General features: G+C 51.5%; 6 protein-coding genes across 6 annotated transcripts; 2 read left to right on the top strand and 4 right to left on the bottom strand.

Moving 5' to 3' along the window:
- Window positions 1-135: 135 nt before the first annotated feature.
- On the top strand, window positions 136-2,931 carry CONPUDRAFT_168195 (DNA mismatch repair protein MutL; the record flags this gene model as incomplete). Its single annotated transcript, XM_007774429.1, has 13 exons — window positions 136-237; window positions 284-421; window positions 482-654; window positions 703-796; window positions 848-982; window positions 1,034-1,271; window positions 1,326-1,419; window positions 1,478-1,631; window positions 1,683-1,827; window positions 1,880-2,089; window positions 2,140-2,254; window positions 2,304-2,457; window positions 2,509-2,931. 13 exons carry the CDS (start codon window positions 136-138, stop codon window positions 2,929-2,931), a joined length of 2,175 nt encoding a protein of 724 aa, XP_007772619.1.
- Window positions 2,932-3,007: 76 nt separating this feature from the next.
- CONPUDRAFT_129444 (uncharacterized protein) lies at window positions 3,008-10,919 on the bottom strand. Its single transcript, XM_007774428.1, has 9 exons — window positions 10,777-10,919; window positions 9,874-10,718; window positions 9,355-9,818; window positions 9,173-9,296; window positions 8,985-9,122; window positions 8,726-8,926; window positions 6,277-8,679; window positions 6,056-6,210; window positions 3,008-6,007 (listed from the first exon to the last, which is right to left on the bottom strand). Exons 1-9 carry the CDS (start codon window positions 10,808-10,810, stop codon window positions 3,130-3,132), a joined length of 7,242 nt encoding a protein of 2,413 aa, XP_007772618.1. The 5' UTR covers window positions 10,811-10,919; the 3' UTR covers window positions 3,008-3,129.
- A 217-nt stretch (window positions 10,920-11,136) lies between these two features.
- Window positions 11,137-13,805, top strand: CONPUDRAFT_146247 (uncharacterized protein; the record flags this gene model as incomplete). The annotated part of the gene is made up of 9 exons (XM_007774427.1): window positions 11,137-11,392; window positions 11,450-11,554; window positions 11,613-11,722; window positions 11,779-12,197; window positions 12,439-12,459; window positions 12,760-12,998; window positions 13,054-13,161; window positions 13,217-13,326; window positions 13,386-13,805. Exons 1-9 carry the CDS (start codon window positions 11,206-11,208, stop codon window positions 13,803-13,805), a joined length of 1,719 nt encoding a protein of 572 aa, XP_007772617.1. The 5' UTR covers window positions 11,137-11,205.
- A 4-nt stretch (window positions 13,806-13,809) lies between these two features.
- CONPUDRAFT_168191 (uncharacterized protein) lies at window positions 13,810-15,618 on the bottom strand. Its single transcript, XM_007774426.1, has 3 exons — window positions 15,329-15,618; window positions 14,902-15,277; window positions 13,810-14,839 (listed from the first exon to the last, which is right to left on the bottom strand). Exons 1-3 carry the CDS (start codon window positions 15,560-15,562, stop codon window positions 13,923-13,925), a joined length of 1,527 nt encoding a protein of 508 aa, XP_007772616.1. The 5' UTR covers window positions 15,563-15,618; the 3' UTR covers window positions 13,810-13,922.
- A 702-nt stretch (window positions 15,619-16,320) lies between these two features.
- CONPUDRAFT_157462 (uncharacterized protein) lies at window positions 16,321-18,935 on the bottom strand (the record flags this gene model as incomplete). Its single annotated transcript, XM_007774425.1, has 8 exons — window positions 16,321-16,562; window positions 16,611-16,709; window positions 16,764-16,896; window positions 16,948-17,094; window positions 17,145-17,378; window positions 17,436-18,292; window positions 18,345-18,398; window positions 18,542-18,935. The coding sequence occupies 8 exons, from the start codon at window positions 18,933-18,935 to the stop codon at window positions 16,321-16,323; spliced, it is 2,160 nt and encodes a 719-aa protein (XP_007772615.1).
- Window positions 18,936-19,873: 938 nt separating this feature from the next.
- Window positions 19,874-21,506, bottom strand: CONPUDRAFT_62974 (delta 9-fatty acid desaturase protein; the record flags this gene model as incomplete). The annotated part of the gene is made up of 6 exons (XM_007774218.1): window positions 19,874-20,041; window positions 20,092-20,267; window positions 20,317-20,443; window positions 20,493-20,726; window positions 20,781-21,202; window positions 21,251-21,506. 6 exons carry the CDS (start codon window positions 21,504-21,506, stop codon window positions 19,874-19,876), a joined length of 1,383 nt encoding a protein of 460 aa, XP_007772408.1.
- Window positions 21,507-22,752: the final 1,246 nt, after the last annotated feature.

Genomic DNA, 22,752 nt, shown 5'->3' with positions numbered 1-22,752 from the left:
TCTTGGTAGATCCCACACTTTCATTAATTCTGCATCCTTAAACGTTGTGTTAGCTCTGGGACAGAAATTATTTGACGTTCAACGTTACTCTCAATCCACGGTCCTGCGAGTGCAAAGCCATCTCACGCGTCAAGCATGTCAACGGACCACCCACGGTCACCTACTCCACCCCCTGCTGGCCCTCTACCTATTCGTCGCCTCCATGAGTCTCTAATCAACCGCATAGCAGCAGGAGAGGTCAGTGGCATCACGTACTAAAATAAAACTGTCTAAGAAAATCCAGATTATCCATAGACCAGCTTCGGCTCTGAAGGAGCTCATAGAGAACAGTCTTGACGCTGGCGCTACGTTCATCCGTGTAACTGTCAAGGACGGAGGGATGAAGCTCTTGCAGATACAGGACAATGGATGCGGGATACGGGTATGTGGGTGCTGATTTCACGGGTGCTCCTCTTGAGGGTGAAGCTCATTGTTTCGACAGAAAGCGGACCTTCCCCTCCTCGCAGAAAGATTCACAACGTCGAAACTCACCACATTCTCCGACCTTTCACGCATCAGGACCTATGGCTTCCGAGGCGAGGCGCTTGCATCGATATCTCACGTCGCGCACCTTTCTGTCATGACTAAGACCAAGTCTGATACGGCTGCGTGGAAGTGAGCAAGCTATGATGATCCCTTGAACGTTATTAATGTTTCTTCTAGAGCTCACTATGCTGATGGGGCTCTTACTCCCCCGAAGTCAGGACTGTCACCAGATCCTAAGCCATGCGCTGGAAACGATGGAACCACAATTACTGTATGTAAATTTTTATGCTGGTTATATGCGGCGGACCTATCGTCGTTTTAGATAGAGAATATGTTTTATAATACGCCAACACGTCTCTCGGCCTTGCGAAGTTCTTCCGAAGAATACTCTCGCATACTGGACGTTATGACGCGATATGCTGTACACAATCCCAACGTCTCATTTAGTTGCAAGAAGGTGCGTAATCTCGGAGGGCTAACATAACCCTCGTTAACTAACGTGTTGTAGTCAGGTGTATCAGGTCAGGACCTGTCAACGCCTTCCAACTCAGACGTACGCCAGACCATTCGTCTGCTTTATGGGCATGCAATATACAAGGATCTGTTGCACGCGAAGGCATCATCTTCTAGCTCGGATCGGGACAACAGCACGGATGATGACGACCCTGAGTCCTGGAGCTCTGAGGCGTACTTTACGAACGCCAACTATCAGGCAAAGAAAACCACGTTTCTTCTCTTCATCAATCGTAAGCGACACGCGTTCCTTACGTTTATTTATTTCAGAAGTCATGTTTCCCTAGATCGTCTAGTCGAGTCATCTCGCATTAAACGTGCTCTCGAAAGCGTTTATAGCGCAATTTTGCCCAAAGGGATGTCACCATTTATGTATCTGAGGCAAGTCTGTTTCTTCACCCTTACGCGTGAGCGTGAGCCAAGACTGACAACTATGAAGTTTAGATATCGATCCCCAGGCGGTAGATGTCAACGTTCACCCGACGAAACGCGAGGTCCACTTCCTGAACGAAGAAGCCATCATTGAAAATGTCACGGATGCGGTGCAGCAGGAACTTGCGGGCCAGACTCAGTCGAGGGTGTTCCAGTATCAGGTATGACTCTTTCCTTCAACTATCTTCACAAGTGACTAAAGGGATGAACAGACCCTTCTCACGGGCGGTTTGGCTGGCGACTCGACTCAGAGTACTAAGTCAAGAAAAGGGAAGGAGAAGGAAGAGACTAAAGACCCAGACGAGGACGAGGAAGAAGCAAGCGCAGACGATGAAGATCTACGTCGTGGAACCCAAGGTGAGAAATGCCACGCATGTTGGCTCCCGCCCGAATTCCGAAACAATTGCAGAGATAAAGAAAACATTGTCTCAGCACAAAGTTCGCACATCTCAACACGACCGCACACTGGATTCCATGTTCCCAGTGCTCAACCCCGATAAAGCCAATGAGGTCGTCAACAGCCAGGATCAACCTGCAAAGGCAGACATCGCGGAGTCTTTTTGTGACCTCACGTCAATTCAGGAACTCAGACAGGAGTGTCTCAAGGGCAAGCACCACCGTAAGTTTGAGTAGCTATCCGATTTCAGTGGACTCACCTCTACTATTTAGAATTGACTGAAATACTGGAGAAGCATACTTTTGTTGGAGTAGTGGACCTGAACCAGTCTCTGTCGTTGATTCAACATTCCACCAAGCTGTATCTCGTCAATCATGGCGCCTTGGCGTGAGTGCCCGAGGTCGAAAATTGATGAGCTTAACCTAACGCTAAGCAGGGAAGAACTGTTTTACCAACTCGCACTACGCCAGTTCGGCGAATATGGCCGCATGAGGCTCGAACCTCCCCCCTCTATACGTACGCTCGTAAAATTAGCGATCGACGTAGAGGATACGTCCAAGAGCCGGTACAGTAAAGAAGAGATCGTCGAGGTATGTTATCATTATCCCCGTTCATATCCTTTGCTGAATCAGAAACTATAGCATATCGTGAGCATCCTAATGAAGCGCAGAGAAATGCTCGCGGACCTCTTCAGCCTACGTATATCCGATTCCGGAGAGTTAGAAAGCCTTCCGCTCTTACTTGGCGGGTATACGCCGAATCTGGACAAGCTACCGATGTTCCTTATGCGCCTTGGGCCGCAGGTGAACTGGAACATCGAGAAAGCATGCTTTAACACACTTTTTCATGAATTGGCATACTTCTACTCTCCGACTCGCATGCAATTTTCTAATAGCTCAAACGACGTGGATGCTACCCAGGACAAGTCAGACAGGTGGCAGATCCAGCACGTTTTATTCAAAACCATGCGCAAGAACTTCGTTGCACCAAAATCTTTGTTGGACTCGGATGTCGTGCAGATCGCCAGTCTTCCGGACCTATACCGGGTCTTTGAGCGCTGCTGAGGTACAGCATCTTGCACTAGAGTTAATTGCTATAGCTTATCTTTTCTTCGTTACTGCTGTAGATTCTGCATTGCCTAATACCATAGTTAAATTGATGATCCATTTCCATATTCCAGGTTCCAATGGTAAATACCGTAAACTACTATAGAGTAACGAAAGCATGACGACAGTAATACGTTCTAATAGAATATACAGAAATTAATGTAACTTCGTTCCGTTGGGCGCACTACAGTACAGTGAAGGTTTGTCGAAGATGAAAGCATCGAACTCGGAATCACTCGCTGAGTCGTCCGTTTCTGAGTCGTCGGAGTCGCTGGGAGGAGCAAGCTCGAACACGTCGCCGAACGGTGTCTGCGGGATATTATCATCTTCTCCCGAGTTCGTGCGCGCCATGATAGACGCCACGCGTGCCTGGAGCTGCTGGCTAGGTATCGTGCCTCGTCCGGTGGGCTTCGCGTTCTGGAAGAACTCGCTTAGCTCGTGCAGATCTTGTACGAGGCCGCCGAGGTCTTCATGCATGGAGTCAACGAAGGCAAGTTGCCTGGCCTCGGGCTCGAACTCGATCATCGACGGCCGCGTGCTGATGTGGCACATATCAAACACGGCTTGCATGCGGGAGCGACACTCTTGTCGACGGGCGTTGGCGCGGGGCACCGACCAGCCAGATTCCTCCGGGGTGCCAAAAATGTCGCCGATTTCCGCACTTTCTGGCATGGGGGCGTTCATCATGCTCATCCGCAGCACGCGTTTGGCCGTTGGCCCTCCGGTGATAGTCATGGGCTCCTCGAGAACGTCGAGTGCCTGTTCGGCGAGCTCACTTTCCACAAGCCGTAGGAGAGGCATGAGATGCTCCGATGCTAATGCTTGCTTACTAGACCGATCCCTCTGTTGAAAAATAGATTTGAGCACTTGCATTGCATGAATTTGAATCCATGTCTCCCTATTCAGGACCAATCCCAAAAGTAGGGTCACAACCTCCCTCCATTGATCTCCACCAAATTCGCGAAGAGCGGTGGCGGACTGTCGCAGAAAATCGTCCTTAGTCCGGAACCGGTTCTTGATGTAGGAGTTCATGATGCGTGAGATACCATCGCGGCCTTCAAGCTCGGCTAGGCGAGCAATAGACGCGCAGAACCCATCCAGAGATTCCTCGTGCTCGGAGCGAGTCATAGCGTGCATACACCATGGAACTGCCACCGTGAACAAGTCCCTCAGGCGAGTTTGCGAATTGTCGATGAGGGTCGAACTTTCCACTTTAGCAAGGGAACGAAGGACATCAAATGTAGCCCATACGGTGACGTCAGAGCGCAATCCCGTCATGAGACACGCTTGTATTGTAAGTTCGGTGTCCCAAGGAGAAGGCCGTTGAGCCGTGATGAGTTGCACAATTTGAGGCTTGTTGATGTCAAGCTCCTTGATAATGGTGCTGAACAACTGAACCGCGGCGGCGAAGACACTTTCAATAGTAACCGATAAGCAGCCAGCTGCAGCCCAGAACAGACGAGGAAGGAAGGACTTGTCGAGCTCTCCACACATCAACGACGCATTGAAAGTGAGAATAATTTCTGTGGCAAAGCTATAGGCATTGGGATCGGATGACTGGATAGTGCCTGAAAGACGACCAAGAAGGCGCCCCATGCCGTCCTCTGTCATAGGAACACTCAAGGCGCGATAAACCTGGAGAGACCTTGAGGCCATGTGGCGGAAGAGGCACGTCGTCCCATATACCACAGCGGTAGTTCCAAGCCTTCGTCGCAAGTCCGGGAGCAAGGGATCCAAGATGTTCATGGCTTCGGAACACAAACTTCGAACCTTGGTCTCCGAGATGTCCGACAGATCATCATCTCCCCAGAACAGATCTTCGCCTTGCGATTCCAATTGGGCCAAAGCAGACATCGCCTTTGTACGATTTGACATGTCTGCACGTTCAGGCGAGTCCGTAGAGACGAGAATGCACGACCGGATCAACTGGAATAACATGCGGCGAACCTGGGTACGGACGAAGGGGACGCGATGACCGAGGTGCACGAAGATAAGCTGCAGCAGCACGGGGAGCTGATCAAAACAAATCCACTGTCGGTCGACGGCGACCTCAGACATGCATAGTAACGCATACTCGGCTGGTCCTAATAGAAGTTTGGAGGACTGCTCGTCCGCAAAAAGGAGGTCAAGGTCAGAAAGCAGCTCCCGCTCTGACGGTGGAAGTTCGCCAAGCTTGTGTTCGTAGGATGGGAGAGTGCGTTCGGGGTCCAATATAGTGCAGAGCTGAATGAACACCTCTCCCCACATCGCTGTGCGTGACAGGCAGCCGACGATGGCAGCGCAACACCGCGTGAACGAACTGGTGGAAACTTTTTGAGCCTCGTTCACGAGGAAAAGGACAGTGTTGACAGCATTGCGGTCGTGAGGCGGCTCCACAAATCGAGACCAAATAGTGGCGACTTGGTCTGGGTTCGAATCTCCGAACCTCTTGGTGATAGAGATAAGATGGTATAGGACAGTGGTCCCTTGGCCCACAACTACCACATCATCGTCTACGACTTCAGTCCGCAAGGTGATACTCGGTACCCAAGCTTCCAGTGACTGCAGGAGTACGAGCGATACGCGACTGTGTCCAGACCCAGAAATAGGAACGAGCCACTCTGAGACTTCAGCGAGGATTTCCACCGCCTTGGATGAATGCTCGCCAGCGAAACATTCCGTGATGAGCTGAGGTGCGCGCAGGTAAACACTGGGGATGGAGCTTCCTATCAATGACTCGCATTCGGCAATGGATAATACGCCGGCTGAACGTTCGTGGACGACCGATAATAAGTTGAACGCCATCCTCCGAATCTCGAATAGGGGGTGACAGAGGTTTGATAGGCCCAGACAGGCGAGTTTGGCAAAGTCAAACGTCTCTTCGGGCATGCTGGTAGCGTTCTCCGTGACACATTCCAAAAAGAGTGCCCCGGTGCTTTGAAGGATGTCCGCGTGGTCGTCATGAACCCTTTGGGTAACGAAAGCCCGTCTCAGAGCTTCATGCAGTAGAGTCGACTCCAGCCTTGAAGAAAGGAGCAGCGAACGCAACGCTTTCCTGTGACACTGAATAAGGGCGAACCAGATTATTCACACTGCGACTTACTTGGCCTGCTCCCTCGCCTGAGGGTGAGCCGATGAACTGATGGACTCGATGCGATGTAAAACTTCCGACGCCTGCAGAGGCCGCACATAGTCTTGCACGGATTTCTCGGTAGGTGACCCGGTCTCGATTGCTTCAGGCTGATAATACGCCTTTTGCTATTATACGTCCCATAAGCATGAATAAAATAACCCCGACAATAAAAACAGGGAAAACGAGCTTACACAAAGCGCAGCTAGTGCTCCAACCGACGCATTCGACAAGAGCTTCGTCTCGTGCTGGAAGCGCTCTGCCGAGTCCGATTCAGCCTGCGGGTCGTTTGCAGCTGCAATGGATGCCCTCTGCATCCGAATAAACCGTTGCTTGACGTTCTCCGCCTGGTTGCCATATTGACACCACTCCTCGCAGAGTCTGTATAGCGTCAGATGCATGTTGGCCGGTATGAAGCGGTCCGAGTCCGACAGGCTCGCGAGGCCGTCAAATAGCCGCTCGACAAGCCCGCAGAAGTATCGGCGGAGCCGCTGCAACGCGTAGCTGTCGCGGTTATCTGGCGAGGTGAGGAAAAGCTGCGTGTTGCGCACGAACTTGAGCGCGTGAGAGAGCGCGTCCTGCTTCGCGGAGGATTTCTGCAGTTGCAGGAGGTCGGCAGTGATGAAGTAAATTCTGGCCACCGCCGAGTGGAGGCGCGCCTGTCTGCGTGTGCGCAGCACCGCGACTGACTGCCCGTTCATCTTCAGTCGTGCATCGTCATAGAACTGGCGGAATGCGAAAAGGTTGAGATCTTCAAGCAGCTGGGGGTACGCGCCAGCAGGGAAATAGCCGATGCATTGCACAGCGATGTCACGGAATGGAGTGTATTCGGAGTCTAGGAACGGCGTGAGCAGACGGAACAAGCACCTCGTCGTCGTCATCCGCTCCCGCTCGAAGTTGGTGATATCAGACGGCGCCCGAGCGTGTTCTCTGCCGGCATGGGCCATTGCAACCCTATTATCCGATATCACCGCCGTCGCACACAAAATCTTGATCCACATGTGCCACTGATCGAGAGTCGCTAAGTTCTCCTTGATGAGTTTGTAGCCCTCCCTCTCCGCAGTGAATAATTGGCGGCCGATGCCGTTGGGAGCGCGGGTACTCAGTCCAGCAAGGGAAAGCATGAATGGATGAAAGCGAGATGCGGCGGCCTCGAGGGTGTTGCGACAATCCATGACTGACTTGAACCCGTTCTGCGTGCACGATTGCATAAAGGACGGGAAGACGTGCCGCCAGATAGCACGGTCCTTTTCCAATGCACTGTCGGCTATCCTAAGGAGGACATCATCCTGAGACGAGTGCCTCCACTGTGTTAGACGATCCAGCTCGGCACGATCCAGGAAATCGTCATATCCCTGAAGGTAAGAGGCGTTCGATATGTTCTCGTGCAGGCTCTCCACCAAGACAACGAATGAATGCCTAGAAAAGGCAAGTTCACCCGGTAGCTTCGTCGATACTGGCTTAAGCTGGCGCAGGACCTTGACTCCTGAATTACGCACGGACTGCGACTCATGAGCCAGTAAGAACAGGCACCCCGCACTGATGTCATTGCAGAGAGCAATAGTTGCTTCAGCGTCTTCGTCTGCGATGCCGCTCGACAGTATTTCCTTCAACCAGGTTTCGACACCGAGACCCCACTGCGTAAGCAACCTGGCGTGTTCCCCGACCACTCGCGATGTGGTGCTCTCCCGCATGATGACACTCGGATCGAACAAAAACTTTGTGAACTGCCTCAACACCGCCCTTGCGTGCTTGGGCTCATTCATGAAGCGGCGTAGCGCAGCTCTGGCAACCTCACCGATCCTAGGCTCGACATGGATGGTTCCGCTAATGAGCATATCAATGGCATCTTGAAGAGGGAGTGATGGGTGAAGGCAGCGAGGCCAAGACTGGAAGCAGGTTTGCAAAAGGCTAATTTGCGGGAGATAGTTGCTGGGATATGTGACAGAGATATCCTTGTGATGGCGCGTGATCATGATATGGGTTTCGTCATAAGCAGGATTCCAGCGCGCGAGGGCCCACTGGTCGTCGAAGATAGACATCTTCCCGACAGACGCGAAGGAGAGCTGGGCGATCCGGGATATCGCAGCTCCAAAGCGATCGGAGAAATCTTGAATGCCAGGTTTTGCAAGCAATGCCGGAGACATGAACTCGGACGATGTCGGATAGTCATTTCCTAGCTGAGTTGACGAGAAGTCAGATCCAGACGGCCAGGTGGGCGTGGGTTCATCCCGCTCAAGGGTATGAAGAGTCAAGAGGATGGCGTTGACGGCGATTTCAAGACGTTCCGGTGCCAGGGCGGCAAGCGCGGCACTGGAGGTTGCGGACTTCAGGGCGTTCTCTTGCACAAGCTCCAGACAAAAGTCCTTGCCAAAATCAAAGTGTCGGGACAAGATAAAATGTACAATGCAAACAAAGGAATCGAGGAATTCCTCGTAAGGGAAGAGGAAAGTGCCCCGCGACGGAAAGAAGGTCTTCAGTATAGTGTCTAGCTTCGACGCAGTCGTGGAGGCCGGCTCCTGGCAGCGATATAGATATGTCCAGATTATTCGCATAATTCCATTCATGGAATAAATACGGAATATCTTTTCCTGTAACTAGTATTAGCGATTGTCGGGCTACCACATCAAAACGTAGGCTTACTTTCGTCCGAGCGAAGCTGGCGTCAACCGCATTGCTCCAGTTCTTCAAGAAAAACTGATGTGGTGCGACACACAAGGCCGTAACGGCCAGCGGATATGCTGCTTGCCAGTACCGGGGTTTTGTCGTCATGTCTTTCGCCCGTGGATGGATCTTCTCGATTGCCTTCTCCCACTGCGGATGGTTGACTTCAGCTTGTGCAGTCTACCCAGTAATAAGTTAAGCTCAGTCGAAGGTACAGACGAAAACAAGGTATACAAACCTTCCCAATTCCGTGGAGTAAACGAGTCAAGGTCTCGGCGAAGGCTATCTTAAACCGAAGGCCGTGAGTATTCTCAAAAGCTTTCGCAACAGACTCCATGAACTCGGCCCCTTCTTCGAAAGCTTCGGGAGGCCACACCTAATCAAAGTCAGTATCCTGATGATTATATAGGCATGCTTGAAACTTACTTTGAGTGGGACATAACGCATGCCCTTCACTAAGCTCTCGTATTTCGCGTCCAAATCCTTCAAAACTTGACCGCTCGATACTGGAGCCAGCTCGCTAAGGAACCGATCCGTCACGCTGACGAAACTGCAAAGCAAACTGATATCAACTGGTGCTCGAATCGTAGCCAATAACCTCAACGAACCGGATGTTGGCTAAGTGCCCCAGCATTGTGGCATATAACTCGGCGTTGATGCGATGGTTTTCCGACTGCGAAAGCAGGTGAATATCAGGTTTGCGAAATTGTTCGAAGGTCGTCTCCTCCAGTCGGTACCCTATCGAGTCGCCAAGGGCATCCTTTGAGAGCATCTGAAGCACGGATACCAGCGTCCGACACATGATGTAGATATATGCTAGGGATTTGCGCTCGTTCAAAGCAGCAGCTGGCTCCATCCCACGAGCAATTCGCGCCGACGAAGGATACTTGGAATAATGGAACGTAAGGATCTCCTTGCTGACGTTCTCGTTGTGGCTACGTCTGAAGCGCATAACCGAGTCGATGACAGGTTTTGCATTCTTTTGCGCTATCATGCCCAAAGACTTCAAGTGATCGTCGAACTTGGGGTCGATGCCAGGGCCGAAGACATCGGTCAACAAGGGCTCGAAGTCCTGCAGTATTACATTAGCTTACGAGCGTAGTACGTTATGTATTCGAGAGGCGTACCAAAGATTCCCGGAGGAACGCGTCCACCTTTCCTTCTGCTGTAGCCGCAAACCTGATGAACACGGCGTGAAGCGCGTATTCCGAGGGAGTTTTAGGACCCTGCACGGGGGCCTCGTCTTCGTCGCCAAGCATCGGACTCTCACTCCGTACCGAGCCTGCGAATTGCCCCGGCATGCGTGGTACAGGAGGCGGAGATGATGATGAGAAGGGAAAACCGTGTCCCGAGTCGCTCCCGGTGTCTGAGAAGTGGAATAGAGACCCGTTATGAGAGTGCTGAGACTTTATCGTGGTGTGCCCTCGTGCCCTCGTAGGTACACGGGAGCGAGAATCGTTGGATGGTGTTGGGGGTCTGATAGGTGGGCTGCTGGCATATGAGGATTTTGTAGTCTGATTCAATGACGAAGTCGACCGATTGAATGGATTCTTGAGTATTGGATTGTTGTCAAGGGAAGGTAGTGGAGGAGGCGCCTCGACATTCCTGGCACCAGTCTTGAATGCGTTGCGGATAGACGCAAATGAGGACTTCTTTGTAAACGGTGTGCTGCTAGTCGTAGCAACAGACGGTTGGGGGGCGTGCGAGAAAGGCTTGGGGGTGAACTTTGACTGAGTGGACTCGATCGATGCTGTCGAGTCACCTCGGGCGTGAAAATAACTCTTGTCGTTGCGCTCCGAAAAGGGCGTCGGGGTGAGTGCAGTGGGGGAGTCTGACCCAGGTCCGAAGCCCGAGCCTGCATTTCCAAAGGCAGAGCCAGCTGCACCAAAGGGGGAGCCGCCTTGGCCAAAGGCACCAAAGGTAGGGCGACCGAAAGGAATGGGGGTAGACGAGTAGTCGTCGTTGTCGAAGTCTGGTTCGGTAGTGGTCCTGTGAGTGAGCACGCATCGCGAATTGGCTCCATAACGCACCGGGGATAGTGATTTGAATGCCCTCGGAGCCCATGACTTCAGTATGTTGAGAGGGTGCAGCTGCTCATATAGCTATGGCTCTATGAAATGCACAGGAGATGTGCGCGTGCAGAAGAAAATGACGAATGGGAAATGAAAGTGAGAGGGAAAACACCGTCACCGAGACATACAGTGACAATTACCATCTCAACAATTGTGCGCGGATCCGGACTTGAAGCGGATTTAAAGTCACCGAACCCATAATGGACTCACCCCAGTCTCGCTCACACATTATCTTGAACAGCTGCATCAATGACTTCCCTTCGGTTTCTGTCGGTCTTCCACTTGAACATCTGACTCGAGCGTGGCCACCCTCACAATGCTATCTATCACGTATAAATAGGGCCAACATGCTCGAATCGGATACCTTCTCTCCTCAGACCAGTCCCAATGGCCAAATTCTACGACGATATTCCTCCGTTCATGATCGAATGGATCCTCAAACAACACATGTTCTGGGTAGCTTCAGCACCCCTCTCTGGCGCGGGGCACGTCAACGTATCTCCCAAGGGCACTGCAGATTGCTTCCATGTCCTCGACAACCACAAGGTCTGGTATGAGGATCTGAGTGGAAGTGGTTAGTCGAACGGCGGCACTTACTTGATGACCGTGACTCACAGTTGAACCGTTCCAGGCGTAGAGACTATATCGCACTTGCGTGAGCCTGGCAATGGTAGAGTCACAATCTTGTTCCAGGCATTCGAAGGGCCAGCTCGTATCGTCAGACTCTTTGGCTACGGTAAGCATCACTCGACGCAATCTGCACAAGTATCATCCTAAATGAAGTCCATGTGTAGGAAAGTTCCACGAATTTGGCACGCCTGAGTTCGACGCACTAATCCCCCAGAACATGCGCAAGCCAGGCTGCCGTGCCGCTATCGTGATTGATGTTTACCAAAGCATGACAGTATGTCACGAGTCATTATCCTGCCAGCCTCTCGCCTCAACCGTCATCTCTATTAGTCTTGCGGCTACGCCGTTCCTTTCTATCAGTTCGTCGGCCACCGCCACGAGCTTATCCGCTTCTTTGATAAGAGGGAGGTCGCTGACAGGCGTGCTGTGGAAGAAAGCTCCACTGAGCACCAAGCAAACGGTCTAAAGGCGTACTGGGCGTTGCAAAACTCGTCCTCTCTTGACGGTTTACCGGGACTCCAGATCGCACAAGATTCTGACGTCCTTCCCATAAGCACTTTTGGCAGAGATATCAAGGAAGACGGATCAAGCTCTATCACAGCCGCTGCTATTAAGACAGAGGTTCTAGAAAAGGTTGACCCTCGCATAACATTGATGGCTGGTTTTTTCCTTGGGATAGCGACCACAGCTCTTTTATCGAAGCGTCTGATGCCAGCTCTAGAGTCGTTCACGGGCTTCGCGCACTGGGCGTGAATGTATTGCCTAGGGGCTATATTATTTTGGGATTGTACGACTATAGTGTACTACAGCTGTCTTTGTATGGTATTGTATCAATGCACCCTCTCATTATCGGCACACCTGGCACCTGCCTCAGCGATGGACCGAGGAGCACTCGGTCATATTCGGTCTAGATCTGGGCAAACCCCGATTATGACCGATTGGACTGACATCGCTAGCAGCTTGTGTTGACAATGTCAATGACATGAACAGGACCAAGATTCGGAACAGTCCGTAAGTAGTATGCTCAGGTTCAGAGTTCACAGATATCGAAACGCACAAACACGTCGATGAGGCCTCGTCAAGTCGCTACGCGGTTTCGACGCTCCGGGCTCTAATTCTATGCAGCTTATCGTGTTCAGGGGACTGAACTTGAATTATTCGACCACATGCAGCTCGATTCGACATGTCTTCCATGGTCTCTTACAAAAGTTCCCAATTTGAAATCGCGGAATGCCAGGTCCCTTGATCATGACAAGTACTGCTCCACGGGCCGTTCGTCTGTTTGCTGTATAAGTATATACGAAGGTATAGAATCATTGCTGCCCGTCGATTCCCTGACGCACCCCACCATCCTTTCTCAACCATGGGCAAGTATTTCGACGAAATCCCTCAATTCATGATTCAATGGATCCTCAAGCAGCACCTATTCTGGGTTGCAACTGCTCCGTTGTCTGGGACAGGCCATGTTAATGTCTCGCCTAAGGGGACGGCGGACTGCTTCCATATTGTTGATAGTCAGAAGGTCTGGTATGAAGACTTGAGCGGTAGCGGTAAGTGATCATAACACGCGTATTGGCCACTTATCAGACGTTTGACTTTGCACAGGGATTGAGACTATATCCCATCTTCGTGAGCCTGGTAACGGACGGATCCGAACTGTCATGTTCCAAGCGTTCGATGGACCAGCGTGCATCGTCAGGCTCTTTGGGTATGGTTAGGCATCACGTCTGTGTCGCCTTCGCCGATTCATTCTAACGACCTCCGACAGGGACAGTGCATGAATTCGCCACGCCCGAGTTCGACGCGTTGATCTCTCCAGACATGCGCAAGCCCGGCACCCGGGCCGCCATCGTCATCGACGTATACCAAACCATGACTGTAAGTATGACAGGCGCGCCTCTTCCTGAACTCACTTGCAGTATTGATGCATGCCCCAGTCCTGCGGCTACGCGGTCCCGTTCTACAAGTTTCTCGGCCACAGGCACGAACTTGTACGTTACTTCGTCAAACGGGAGGCATCTGACCAGCGTGCCATCGAAGAGGACTCTGCCGAAGCCAAGGCAGACAGTTTGAAGACATTTTGGACGAAATACAACCTGGCTTCTCGAGATGGACTTCCTGCTCTTTTGACTGCGCCGGAATCGGACGTCGTCCCTACCAGCACTCTTCGTAGAGACACCAAAGAGGATAACACGGCGACGAAAGCTGCCAAAAGGATGCAGATGAAGACCATTGCGAAACTTGATCCTCATATCACACTAATAGCCGGCTTTGTCCTGGGCATCTTCGTCGCCTCCGTTTTGTCGAAGTGGATCATGACACCCCAACCACAACTGATTTTCTTGCATGAGCTGTAATCAGGTCATCAAGAGTTTTCGATTGCTTTGTCCGCAATTCCGTACATATCGAGTTCAGCGCGTACCATACTATACAACTATTATCACAAGTGATCTTTTTAGAATACAAGTAGGAGGTCAAATCCTATGGCGCCCTTCCCCGGATCCCGTCCCATTGATAACATCATGAACCTTTTGCCAGGTCCGTGAGGCCTGTCCGCCACTTCCTGCAAAACCTGCGCCAAAATGTTGAAATGAGATGCCTGGAAATAGTGCCATCAAGAAATCCGCAACGTCGTTGACATTTTTGGGATCGATGGGCGATTGAATTGACAGGAACAACTTCAAAGCTTCCCCCGCCTCCTTTCTCTCACCCGCGGCCGTCCTAGCGACCTCCACCGACGGCACATCTGTCTGGCAGTCTACCTTGCCCAGTGTCAGATATCGTAAACGTGGCCAACTCGACGGGATCACGGTAAGTCCGCGAAGCGTGAGTTTGCTAAACGAAGAGTTGTTACTGCTGAAGGAAAACTCCTCGATTTGCGGCCAGGCGCCTGCGAAATCCGCAAAGGCGTCATCTGTGAGCTCGAGCGGGAGTTGCAGGTGCACGACGCGCAGACCGCGGAACGCGAGGAGCCCGAGGCAATCTCCGATGGTCGCGCCTTCGTTTGTGTGGCCGCGGCCAACTCCCATCCTGAGGGACAGGTTCAGTTTGAGTGTTTGAACATTCCGCACGTTGAATGATACATCTTTGAACCGGGAGAGCAGGCGTCTGAGGCTATCACCGGTACCCTGCTTACTATTGATGGTGAGGCTCGTCAATTCCGGCGAAGAGATAGATGATAGTAACGCCATTGCGGGAGCCAAAGAGTCGACGTCCATGGTGATGCGTCGGAGCTCTGCCAAGCCTCCTTCAGGAGCTGGCTCCGAGGAATTCCAATCTTCGTCTGAAAGAGAATCAGGACAGACCAAACGCAGCACTGTCAGCTTGCGTAGCGACGTTAGCGGGTCGAGAATTTGTCGGTCGAGAAGAAGACCATCGTCATCGATGAAGTCTGAAGGAAAGTCAGTGTCGTCAAACTCCGGGATATCAAGACAAGGTCAACGAGGGACTCACTGATGGCTATGTCTACGTTTTCCAGCTCCGGGCATGTCTTGAGAAACGTCGTGACAGTCTTGACTGCATGCGGTGGCTTGAAAACCTTTACAGAGAGCTTCCTAATGCTCGGTGATGCTAATAAAGAGATATGTGGATAGAACAGAGGCGACGATTTCATGCTGTACACGGCGCCTGAGTGGAAGTGGACTAAGTTGGACATAAGGTGTTCCACGGGGCACCTCCCAAGAGCTGAAGCAATAACTTCGACGGGAGGAGCGTTCGAGAAAGTTGCGGGGACATTGGGGTCATGCCATAACCGCCTGATGCGAGATGCATACTTGAGCGTTCTCTCCCATGTAAGGGTGCTCGCATCTTTGAATTCAGGCAAAGTGACCTACAATGCGTAAGTCCACTGTCAAGCTTGCGTGATACATAAAAGACCAACCTGTCCTTTCTCGTCCTTGGCCGAACTATGGTCAGAGAAGGCTCTAACCTCGGGAATCGTGAGGAATAGGGGGACAAGGGATAGCTGAGTGAACCAGAGCACATCGAGCGCTATCTCCGATATCTCGCGACAGGTGAGTGCGCAAGAAAGGACATCAGCTTTGCACGAGCCATTGTCCAATACGTAATTGAAGATTGCAGTTGCAATCTCGTCGATCATAAAGCACTCGTGCATCTCGGGGCGGTCAGCACTGGTTTGTGAAGGTCAACTTCACGAGGGGTTTGGTCAAGGGAGAACCTTGGATGAGCCTCAGAGTAGACGTCAAGGCGGATGGTGAGTGCACAGTGCCATTCTTGCCCCATGATACTAGGTATAGGCTCGCCACTGTTCGGACGAGTGAATGGAAGCTGTCAAAATCTGTGCATTGACTTACTATTCTGATCGCAGCATTCATCTTTAGGGCAGGACCATCTATATAGTACTTACCACTATACGATCCAAGAAAGATACGATCACAAACACTTCGGTGACACTGATTCATTGCATGCATGAGACACTCTACTACACCTCTCGTTATGTACGTGGTTACGATAAGAAATACATGCAGTATGGTTTATTGAATGATGCGTGGCGACAAGATTGTCCATGGTCTGGAGAAATGTAGAGGCGGGTTGCACTTGGGAGAAAGCAATGAGGGTTCCACAGACACAATGTACTAGCAAAAGGTGAGTGTTCAAGAACAAATTTATGTATGCGGGTCGTTAGGTCATGAAAGGCAGTACTTGGACGGAGAATAGACATAGAACACGGAGACGACCCAGTGCCTGGAGAGGAACCGAGGACGCAAAGCAAAGCAACGAGAGCGACGTAGGAAATGATGAGAGCAAACATATTGTGCGTTGATTATATTATATGATACCGATGTATCCCGTGGAAGGAAGCGTTCATGGTGACAACAAGGAACAGACATCGCCACATGGCGGGAGGGTTGATTAGAGCTGCATGCCGATCAGCTTGCGCGCAACGGACTGGACAACAGCTTCGGGGACCTGCAACTCCCTGGCGATAGCGGCACAATAGGGTTCGGCATTAACCTGGGGAGTGGGGTCAGGAGCCCCGTAGGACTCAGAAGACGTTGCACGGCTGTGGGACGCTGAAAATGAAGGTGGCGAAGGAATGGCAGAGCGGACACGATCCACGTTTGCAAGAGCCTCGGTTTGTTCATGAGCAAAGACTAGAGCGAGATCAGTGTGGGTAATGAGACTAATGCAAGCTGGCTGACCTCTGCAAGCGATAGCGGCATGAAGAAGCTCTTCCAAGATGGTAGGCTCGCGCTGGAAGCACGGCTCATTCAACCTGGCAACGAGCACTTCGAGCGCAGCTGAGGGATGAAACAATTTAAAAACCCTAGACGTCGTGTGGACAAGTAACGTACTGATAGTGACACCAAACAATAAGTCCCGAACATTGGGCGTCCAAAATACTCGACTGTCGATATCGATAGGGAATTTATTCAAGATATTGATGAGTGCATGGAACGGTAATGAAGGGTCTTTGACAAAATGTGCCTATTGTGGGGGAGATAAGCACGGTCTCGGTTGGGATATTGATCCTCTTACATCGCGAGACTCAATCAGGACCTTGAGAGAGGTAAGTTCAGCGTCGCTCAACAGCCCCGACTGGAAAGCGATATTGAGCTGCGAGCCTTGCAGCCCAATCAACGTCGGCTTAGAACCATCAAAGTTTCCCTTCCACGACGGGAACAGCTGGTTTTCAAGTGAGCACGGGAGGGTAAGTGGAATCCGACCTTACTCACTGCCCGCATCAGATCTTCTTGGCTGCTCCGGGTTACCGTCACACCCCTGGCGCGCTTTCCGCGACCAAGGACAGCGTTTTGGGCGTCCCGAAGAGTTGCTTTGGCTTCTTCGGAGGAGGAAAGCTCAACGAAGGCGTGGCTGAGGGTCTTACCCTGACGGTCAATGAGGACGTACGCCCGAGCATCAAAGCCATGAAGCCAAGGACAAGACCTGATCATGGATGGCGTGATGTCCTAAGTGGCATAGCTATGTTAGAAACAAATAGCACATGGGAACTTGAGTCGACGTACCCATGGAACATTGTCAATGCGCAGCACAACCCTCTCGGATCCGCGACGGATGGGTGCTGGGGTACAGCACTGGAAGGGGGTCGTCACAGGCCCCAGATTTGACTCAAAAACGCTAGGAAGGAGAGGTGTATGTTGGTGATTGACCTGTCGACTCTGTAAAGGCGACGACGGAGAAGTGCGCCTAGGCCCAGAGCCCTTGTTTGCCTGGAGATTGAAGTCTACGACACGGTTCTTGCATACAGCACACTGCATGTCCTTTTCACCAACGATGTTGATCGCGCTCGTCAAGCAAGAGGGACAAAGCGGATGGCCACAAGGACTAAGCATAGCAAGTCTCTCGGGACAAGCACCGCAGTCTGAGCAGGTGGCGCCGGACATACTGACGGCATTGTGGCGGACCATGGGCGAGTCATCCATTGCTTGATGAACAGTTTCAGAGATTGTAGACAAGGTGTGGCTGTTGAAAGGATCCTGAAGGACGAAAGGTTGAGTAGGAGAAGAGAAAGACTGGGGGTACGGATCGTAAGCGTCCTCGTCAATGTCGAATAATTCGTTGGTCATCTTAAATGCAAAGAACAAAGGGGACTCGCGGTTAAACTTCACAGCAACACAAGTGGCGGAACACCTCACCTGGCTAAATGAGGGGCGGCGGCGGGTGTGCGCCGGGTCCGTCAGACTTCCTTTGAGTTTTAATTGGGATGCATTTGTTGGATTCCGTGGCGGTGTATTCAAAGCGGTAAGTGTACGGCGGGCGGGCGTGTGCGCACTATATGCAGCAAGCGGAAAATTCTGGGGCGCAGCATACGACTGTGTGCGTGTGCGGCGATGACTTGACAAGAACGGCGGAGGTATGAGAACTAAATAGGTATGAGCTTGGTACGGAAAGAGAAGAATGAAGGGCGCGGTCACCGTCATCAGCTACAAAGCCCGTAGAATTGGTGTCGGAGGGAGTGAAATCGCTGGCTGTTTGAGCACGCAGAGGTCGTGGTTCAGTGCAAGTCCGCGGAGCGCCACGTGGAATGTTGGGAAAGCCGACAAAATGGAGGGAGTGGAAGAGGGATTGAGTCAACGACGGTATTATATCAATCGAGCGCATATATGCATACCTTCATCGTCGGCAAAGGTAGAGTCGTCAGCGTTTGACACTTTGATACCATGCTCGGTAGCCCGGTTCCGCCAACTCTCTGCAAGGTCGGTGAAGCCTTGTTCGGGGAATGCTGCTCTCAAGTCGAGACCATTTTCTGGACAATCTAAGGTGGCAATGTATCTGGCACTTGCCGTAGATTCTGGAGTTGTAAGAGTCGAACTGGTGGGAGTGGCAAATGAGCGCAGACTAATCGGTGTGTACGGGGAAGAGAAGTTTGTGGCAGGTGTTGCGGGGGAGTGGAATGCAAGTTTCTGGGCTCGACTTATACGCTGTGGTGTAACAGGGGACGCAGAGAATCGGTCAATCTTGTTGGGTCTGGTGACTGCTGGTGTGGTAGGAGCCGAAGCTGGCATGACAGGTACCGACAATGAATGTTTATGCATGACGCTCTATCAGTTACTCTGAGAGATGGAGCGGGTGTTAGCACTCGAGTTCTTGTACAAAGCTATGGAAAAGCTTCACCTATACGATGACTAGCAGATGAATTTATGTGTGGTCTGTTGCAAAGGTCAAAGATTGGTTGATGAGACGAGGCGTCTCTTCCAGCTGAGAAGATATGCTTGGGTGAGGTTCAGGACCAGTCCCAGGATTAAAGAAAAGGTTGAATGAAACGTGTTTCGCTCTTGGTGGAGCTTGTAAAAAGGAAAAAAGTCAAGCTCGACGGGAGTGACGCCTGCAACGTGGGAAGGTCATTTTAAGCCCGCGCGTCGCGTCGATGTCACGTGCTTGACTCAAAAAGCAATATTACGCAACCGGCCAGGTTTTCGGGCGACCTCTTGAACCAACCTCTTGAACCAATCTCGAAAGCTCTGGAAACCTCAAAAAATGAGCCATCTTCCAACATGCGTGGGTCGGTTTTGGGATACATATCGATAGCAAGCTATCATCGGACCCCTGAGCAGGAATGGATATGAACGTATTTTCTACTCGCTTAGAGTTGGACGACGCCAGCCTTGACGCCAGCCCTCCCTAGAGTAGCCCTGGTGGGCAAGCAAGGCAGCTATATACTAAGGCTTTTACTCGAGGGGTACCGGTAAAGCTTCACAGCGGGACCCTAGCTACAGCGCGTAACAACCAATTTCAAGTTCCTTGATACCACACCATAAGTTATGATTTACGCATGTCTGAAGGTTTATTGCGGAAGTGTATGTATGACTATTATAAAGTTGCAAATGCGAGTGGGGTGCTTTGTCAATCGAATCTAGTCTATGTATCAACCTACAAAACGAAGTCATGAACCTTCTCCGCGAAGCGCCAATGTCCGTGAATATAATCAATGTAAAATCAGCTCTCAGCCCAGAAGGCCTTCGCTGTCCGAGAGAGCCGCGGAACTGTAGCCGCTTCCACCCATCTCATTGTAGTGAGCAATCCTGAGACGTTGGCTTGGAGGGATAGCCTTATCCTCCAGTCCGTGAGGGGCTCCACCGAGTAAGACTCCAACGCGCTTCATGGAGAGTAGCTAAAAGGAGAAATTAGCGCACATTATATCAAGTATGAAAGAAAGCTTACGTTGTGCGCGGCATTGCTGTGGTCGTAAACACCGCCGAAGAACGCAGTAGTGGCATCTCGGCCGATGTATTTCGTGAGCAAGTGGCGGCCTCCCGGGTGCTGGTCCAGGAAGTCGTCGACATCATGAATGAATCCGGCGATACAAATCAGTGGCCGTGACTGAGCCTGCTGTAGGACTGAAGAAAAGTCAGTATTGTAGATGGCGAATATGAAGAAGAGACGGACAGCTTTCCCAAGAAATAACAGGCAGATGGCTGTTATCCGAGGGCCAGTTCAACTTCTCTTGTATTTCGCGGAGGCGCTTGAGCTGCATGGTAAGCTGACCCTTGCGGACCTCATTCTCGGGGAACACCTTGTCACAAAGTTAGTACTGCGTAAGTATTTACCAAACATAAACGCACCTTCAAGTGAGATGACAAGCCCAGCTTGCTCGTAAACCAGATCGTCCATTTAGTAGGATCATATTGATACCACTTGATGGCGTTGCGGTAGTCCATAGGGAACTGGTGATGGAAGTTGTGGTAACCTTCACCAATCGTGCACAACGCAGTGATGAGATGGTCACGGGGAGTGTGTTTGTCATCGAAAGGCGCATCTCCTAGGTAATGGGCAAGAGAGTTGACACAGAACGTAGACTACATTAAGAACACTTAAGCGACGACAAACTGGAAACATTCGGCAACACTCACATGATGGACAAAGCAAAGTCTGAGAAGGCTAGCATAGACGTAACCGCCCTTCCAGTCGCCCCACCCCAAGCCAGCGACGACCATGGGAAAGATGTAACCCATGCCGAAGACAAGGAAGAGATAGTGGCGGTGTTGCCACCTGACAACCTCATTCTTGGCCAAGTCACTGATGTCGGCAACACCGGGCTTGCGACGAGGCTTGAAAAGCATCCAGCCGATGTGAGACCAGAGAAGACCCTTGTGTGCGTTGTAAGGATCGAGGTCAGTGTCGGTATACCGATGGTGGGCACGATGTCCGCGCGCCCACCACCTGATGGAGCCCTGGACGGCACCCGCACCGAGAATGCAAAGGAGAAATTGCAGGGGCTTCGACGCATTATACGAACGATGAGCCCAGAGTCTGTGGTACCCTGCGGTGATGCCTGGATTACAGTGAGCGGATGATAACATATAAAAGCTAAGCGGCTTACCAAGTCCAGTCATGAAGTAGTACACGACGGACCAGACCGCCGTCTCCCAGCGCAAGCGGACCACGAACGCGCCAATGATGCCCATGATTGGGGTCAACCCGAGAATCGCAGCGTGGAGCAGGTTGAGCTCCTGCCACCAGTTGTCCCAGGAGATGGGATCCAGGGCCTTCTGGTGCTTGAGCGTGTATGAGACGTAGTTGTCCGGAATGTTAGCGTCGGAGGGCTCTTCCTCGCCCTTGGACTTCGGAGCGGACATTTTGGGCGTGATAGGGGGCGTGACGGAGTCAACAGGAGGAGCACCGTTCGACGGCGGCACTGAAGACATGGTGGTGGTCGGAGGGGGAGGTGACGGACATTAAAGAGGGCGCTGGCGCAAAGTATTTATGTGCAGTAAATTTCTTTGGGGTTGGAATGGCGTGTGAGTATGTAAATACCTCCGGCCTTCTGCTCTGCTCTATTATGCTTTTGGTCATACCCACGCCATCCCGAGAGAGGGCTTAGCGTTTGGCTCCTCTGGCCAAGCGTGCGTCCGTTCCTTAGCCATGATATCTCAGAGATAGTCCCCACCAGCCTCTAGAGGTGTTTCTGTTTTTTTTTCTCCGCAAAAAGACAAGGTTCAGGAGCGAAAAGCCGCTAACTGACAACTGTTGGGGAGGACTATGACTGCCTTATTGGGAGCTGTTACGGATACATATGGTAATCAAAGCCTAATGCAATTACTTCCGGAAATTGGCTCCGCCTAGCTTTCCGTGGTGGCACGTGGAGCGCTGAGCACCAGAACGAATGAGAAATATCATAGGGGCTTTCACGCCGCTGGAGGTGATCTTGCAAGGACGCGGAACGGAGCACTCGAAGACTCGACTTACCGGCCCAACTTCACCATTTCGCCATGATATTTGTTTGCCATGCCTTTGATGTGTAACTGTAGACTCTCAAATAGACTGCTGGGGGTACCTGTGAATAGTGTGGACTGAATGTGGCAACCGGCTGCTATCACATCCGCCCCAGCGAGACGAAAACATACGATCTGCATGCACAGTCGTGGCTAACGCGGTTAGTCGTATGCATACACATCTTCATTAGGCCACGCATCTTCATTAGGCCGTCAAAGCTGCGAGGTGGAGCCGCAGTCACAAGATATGCATCATGCATAGGTCATCCACTTGATTTACTGATCTAACATTCTACCATCAACGTGCATGGCAGCCCACTCTCACTAGAGCACCAACGTGGAGCTCGAGAAAGAAAACAACTGATAATAGCAGAGAATGAGTGAATCAAGTTCACCGCTACAGTATGAGACATTTGATGGAAGATAGTTTGCGAGATGGCACCAAGATGGCACGATTCTTTTCCCAGCTTTTCCCAGTCTCCGAGACCAGCCCGATACCGAGACCGGACGCCGAGGGCCTGGGGCGAGCGCGATCAACCCCAAGTCAACGTTTCAACGTTTCAAAATCTCAACGGCGGTGCCTGGCCTGTTTCAGTTGTATGCACATTCC

This window comes from Coniophora puteana, assembly GCF_000271625.1.
Source record: "Coniophora puteana RWD-64-598 SS2 unplaced genomic scaffold CONPUscaffold_12, whole genome shotgun sequence".
Taxonomy (NCBI): Eukaryota; Fungi; Basidiomycota; class Agaricomycetes; order Boletales; family Coniophoraceae; genus Coniophora; species Coniophora puteana.
The sequence above is the reverse complement of the archived record's forward strand: the minus strand, read 5'-3'. Positions and strand labels throughout refer to the sequence as shown.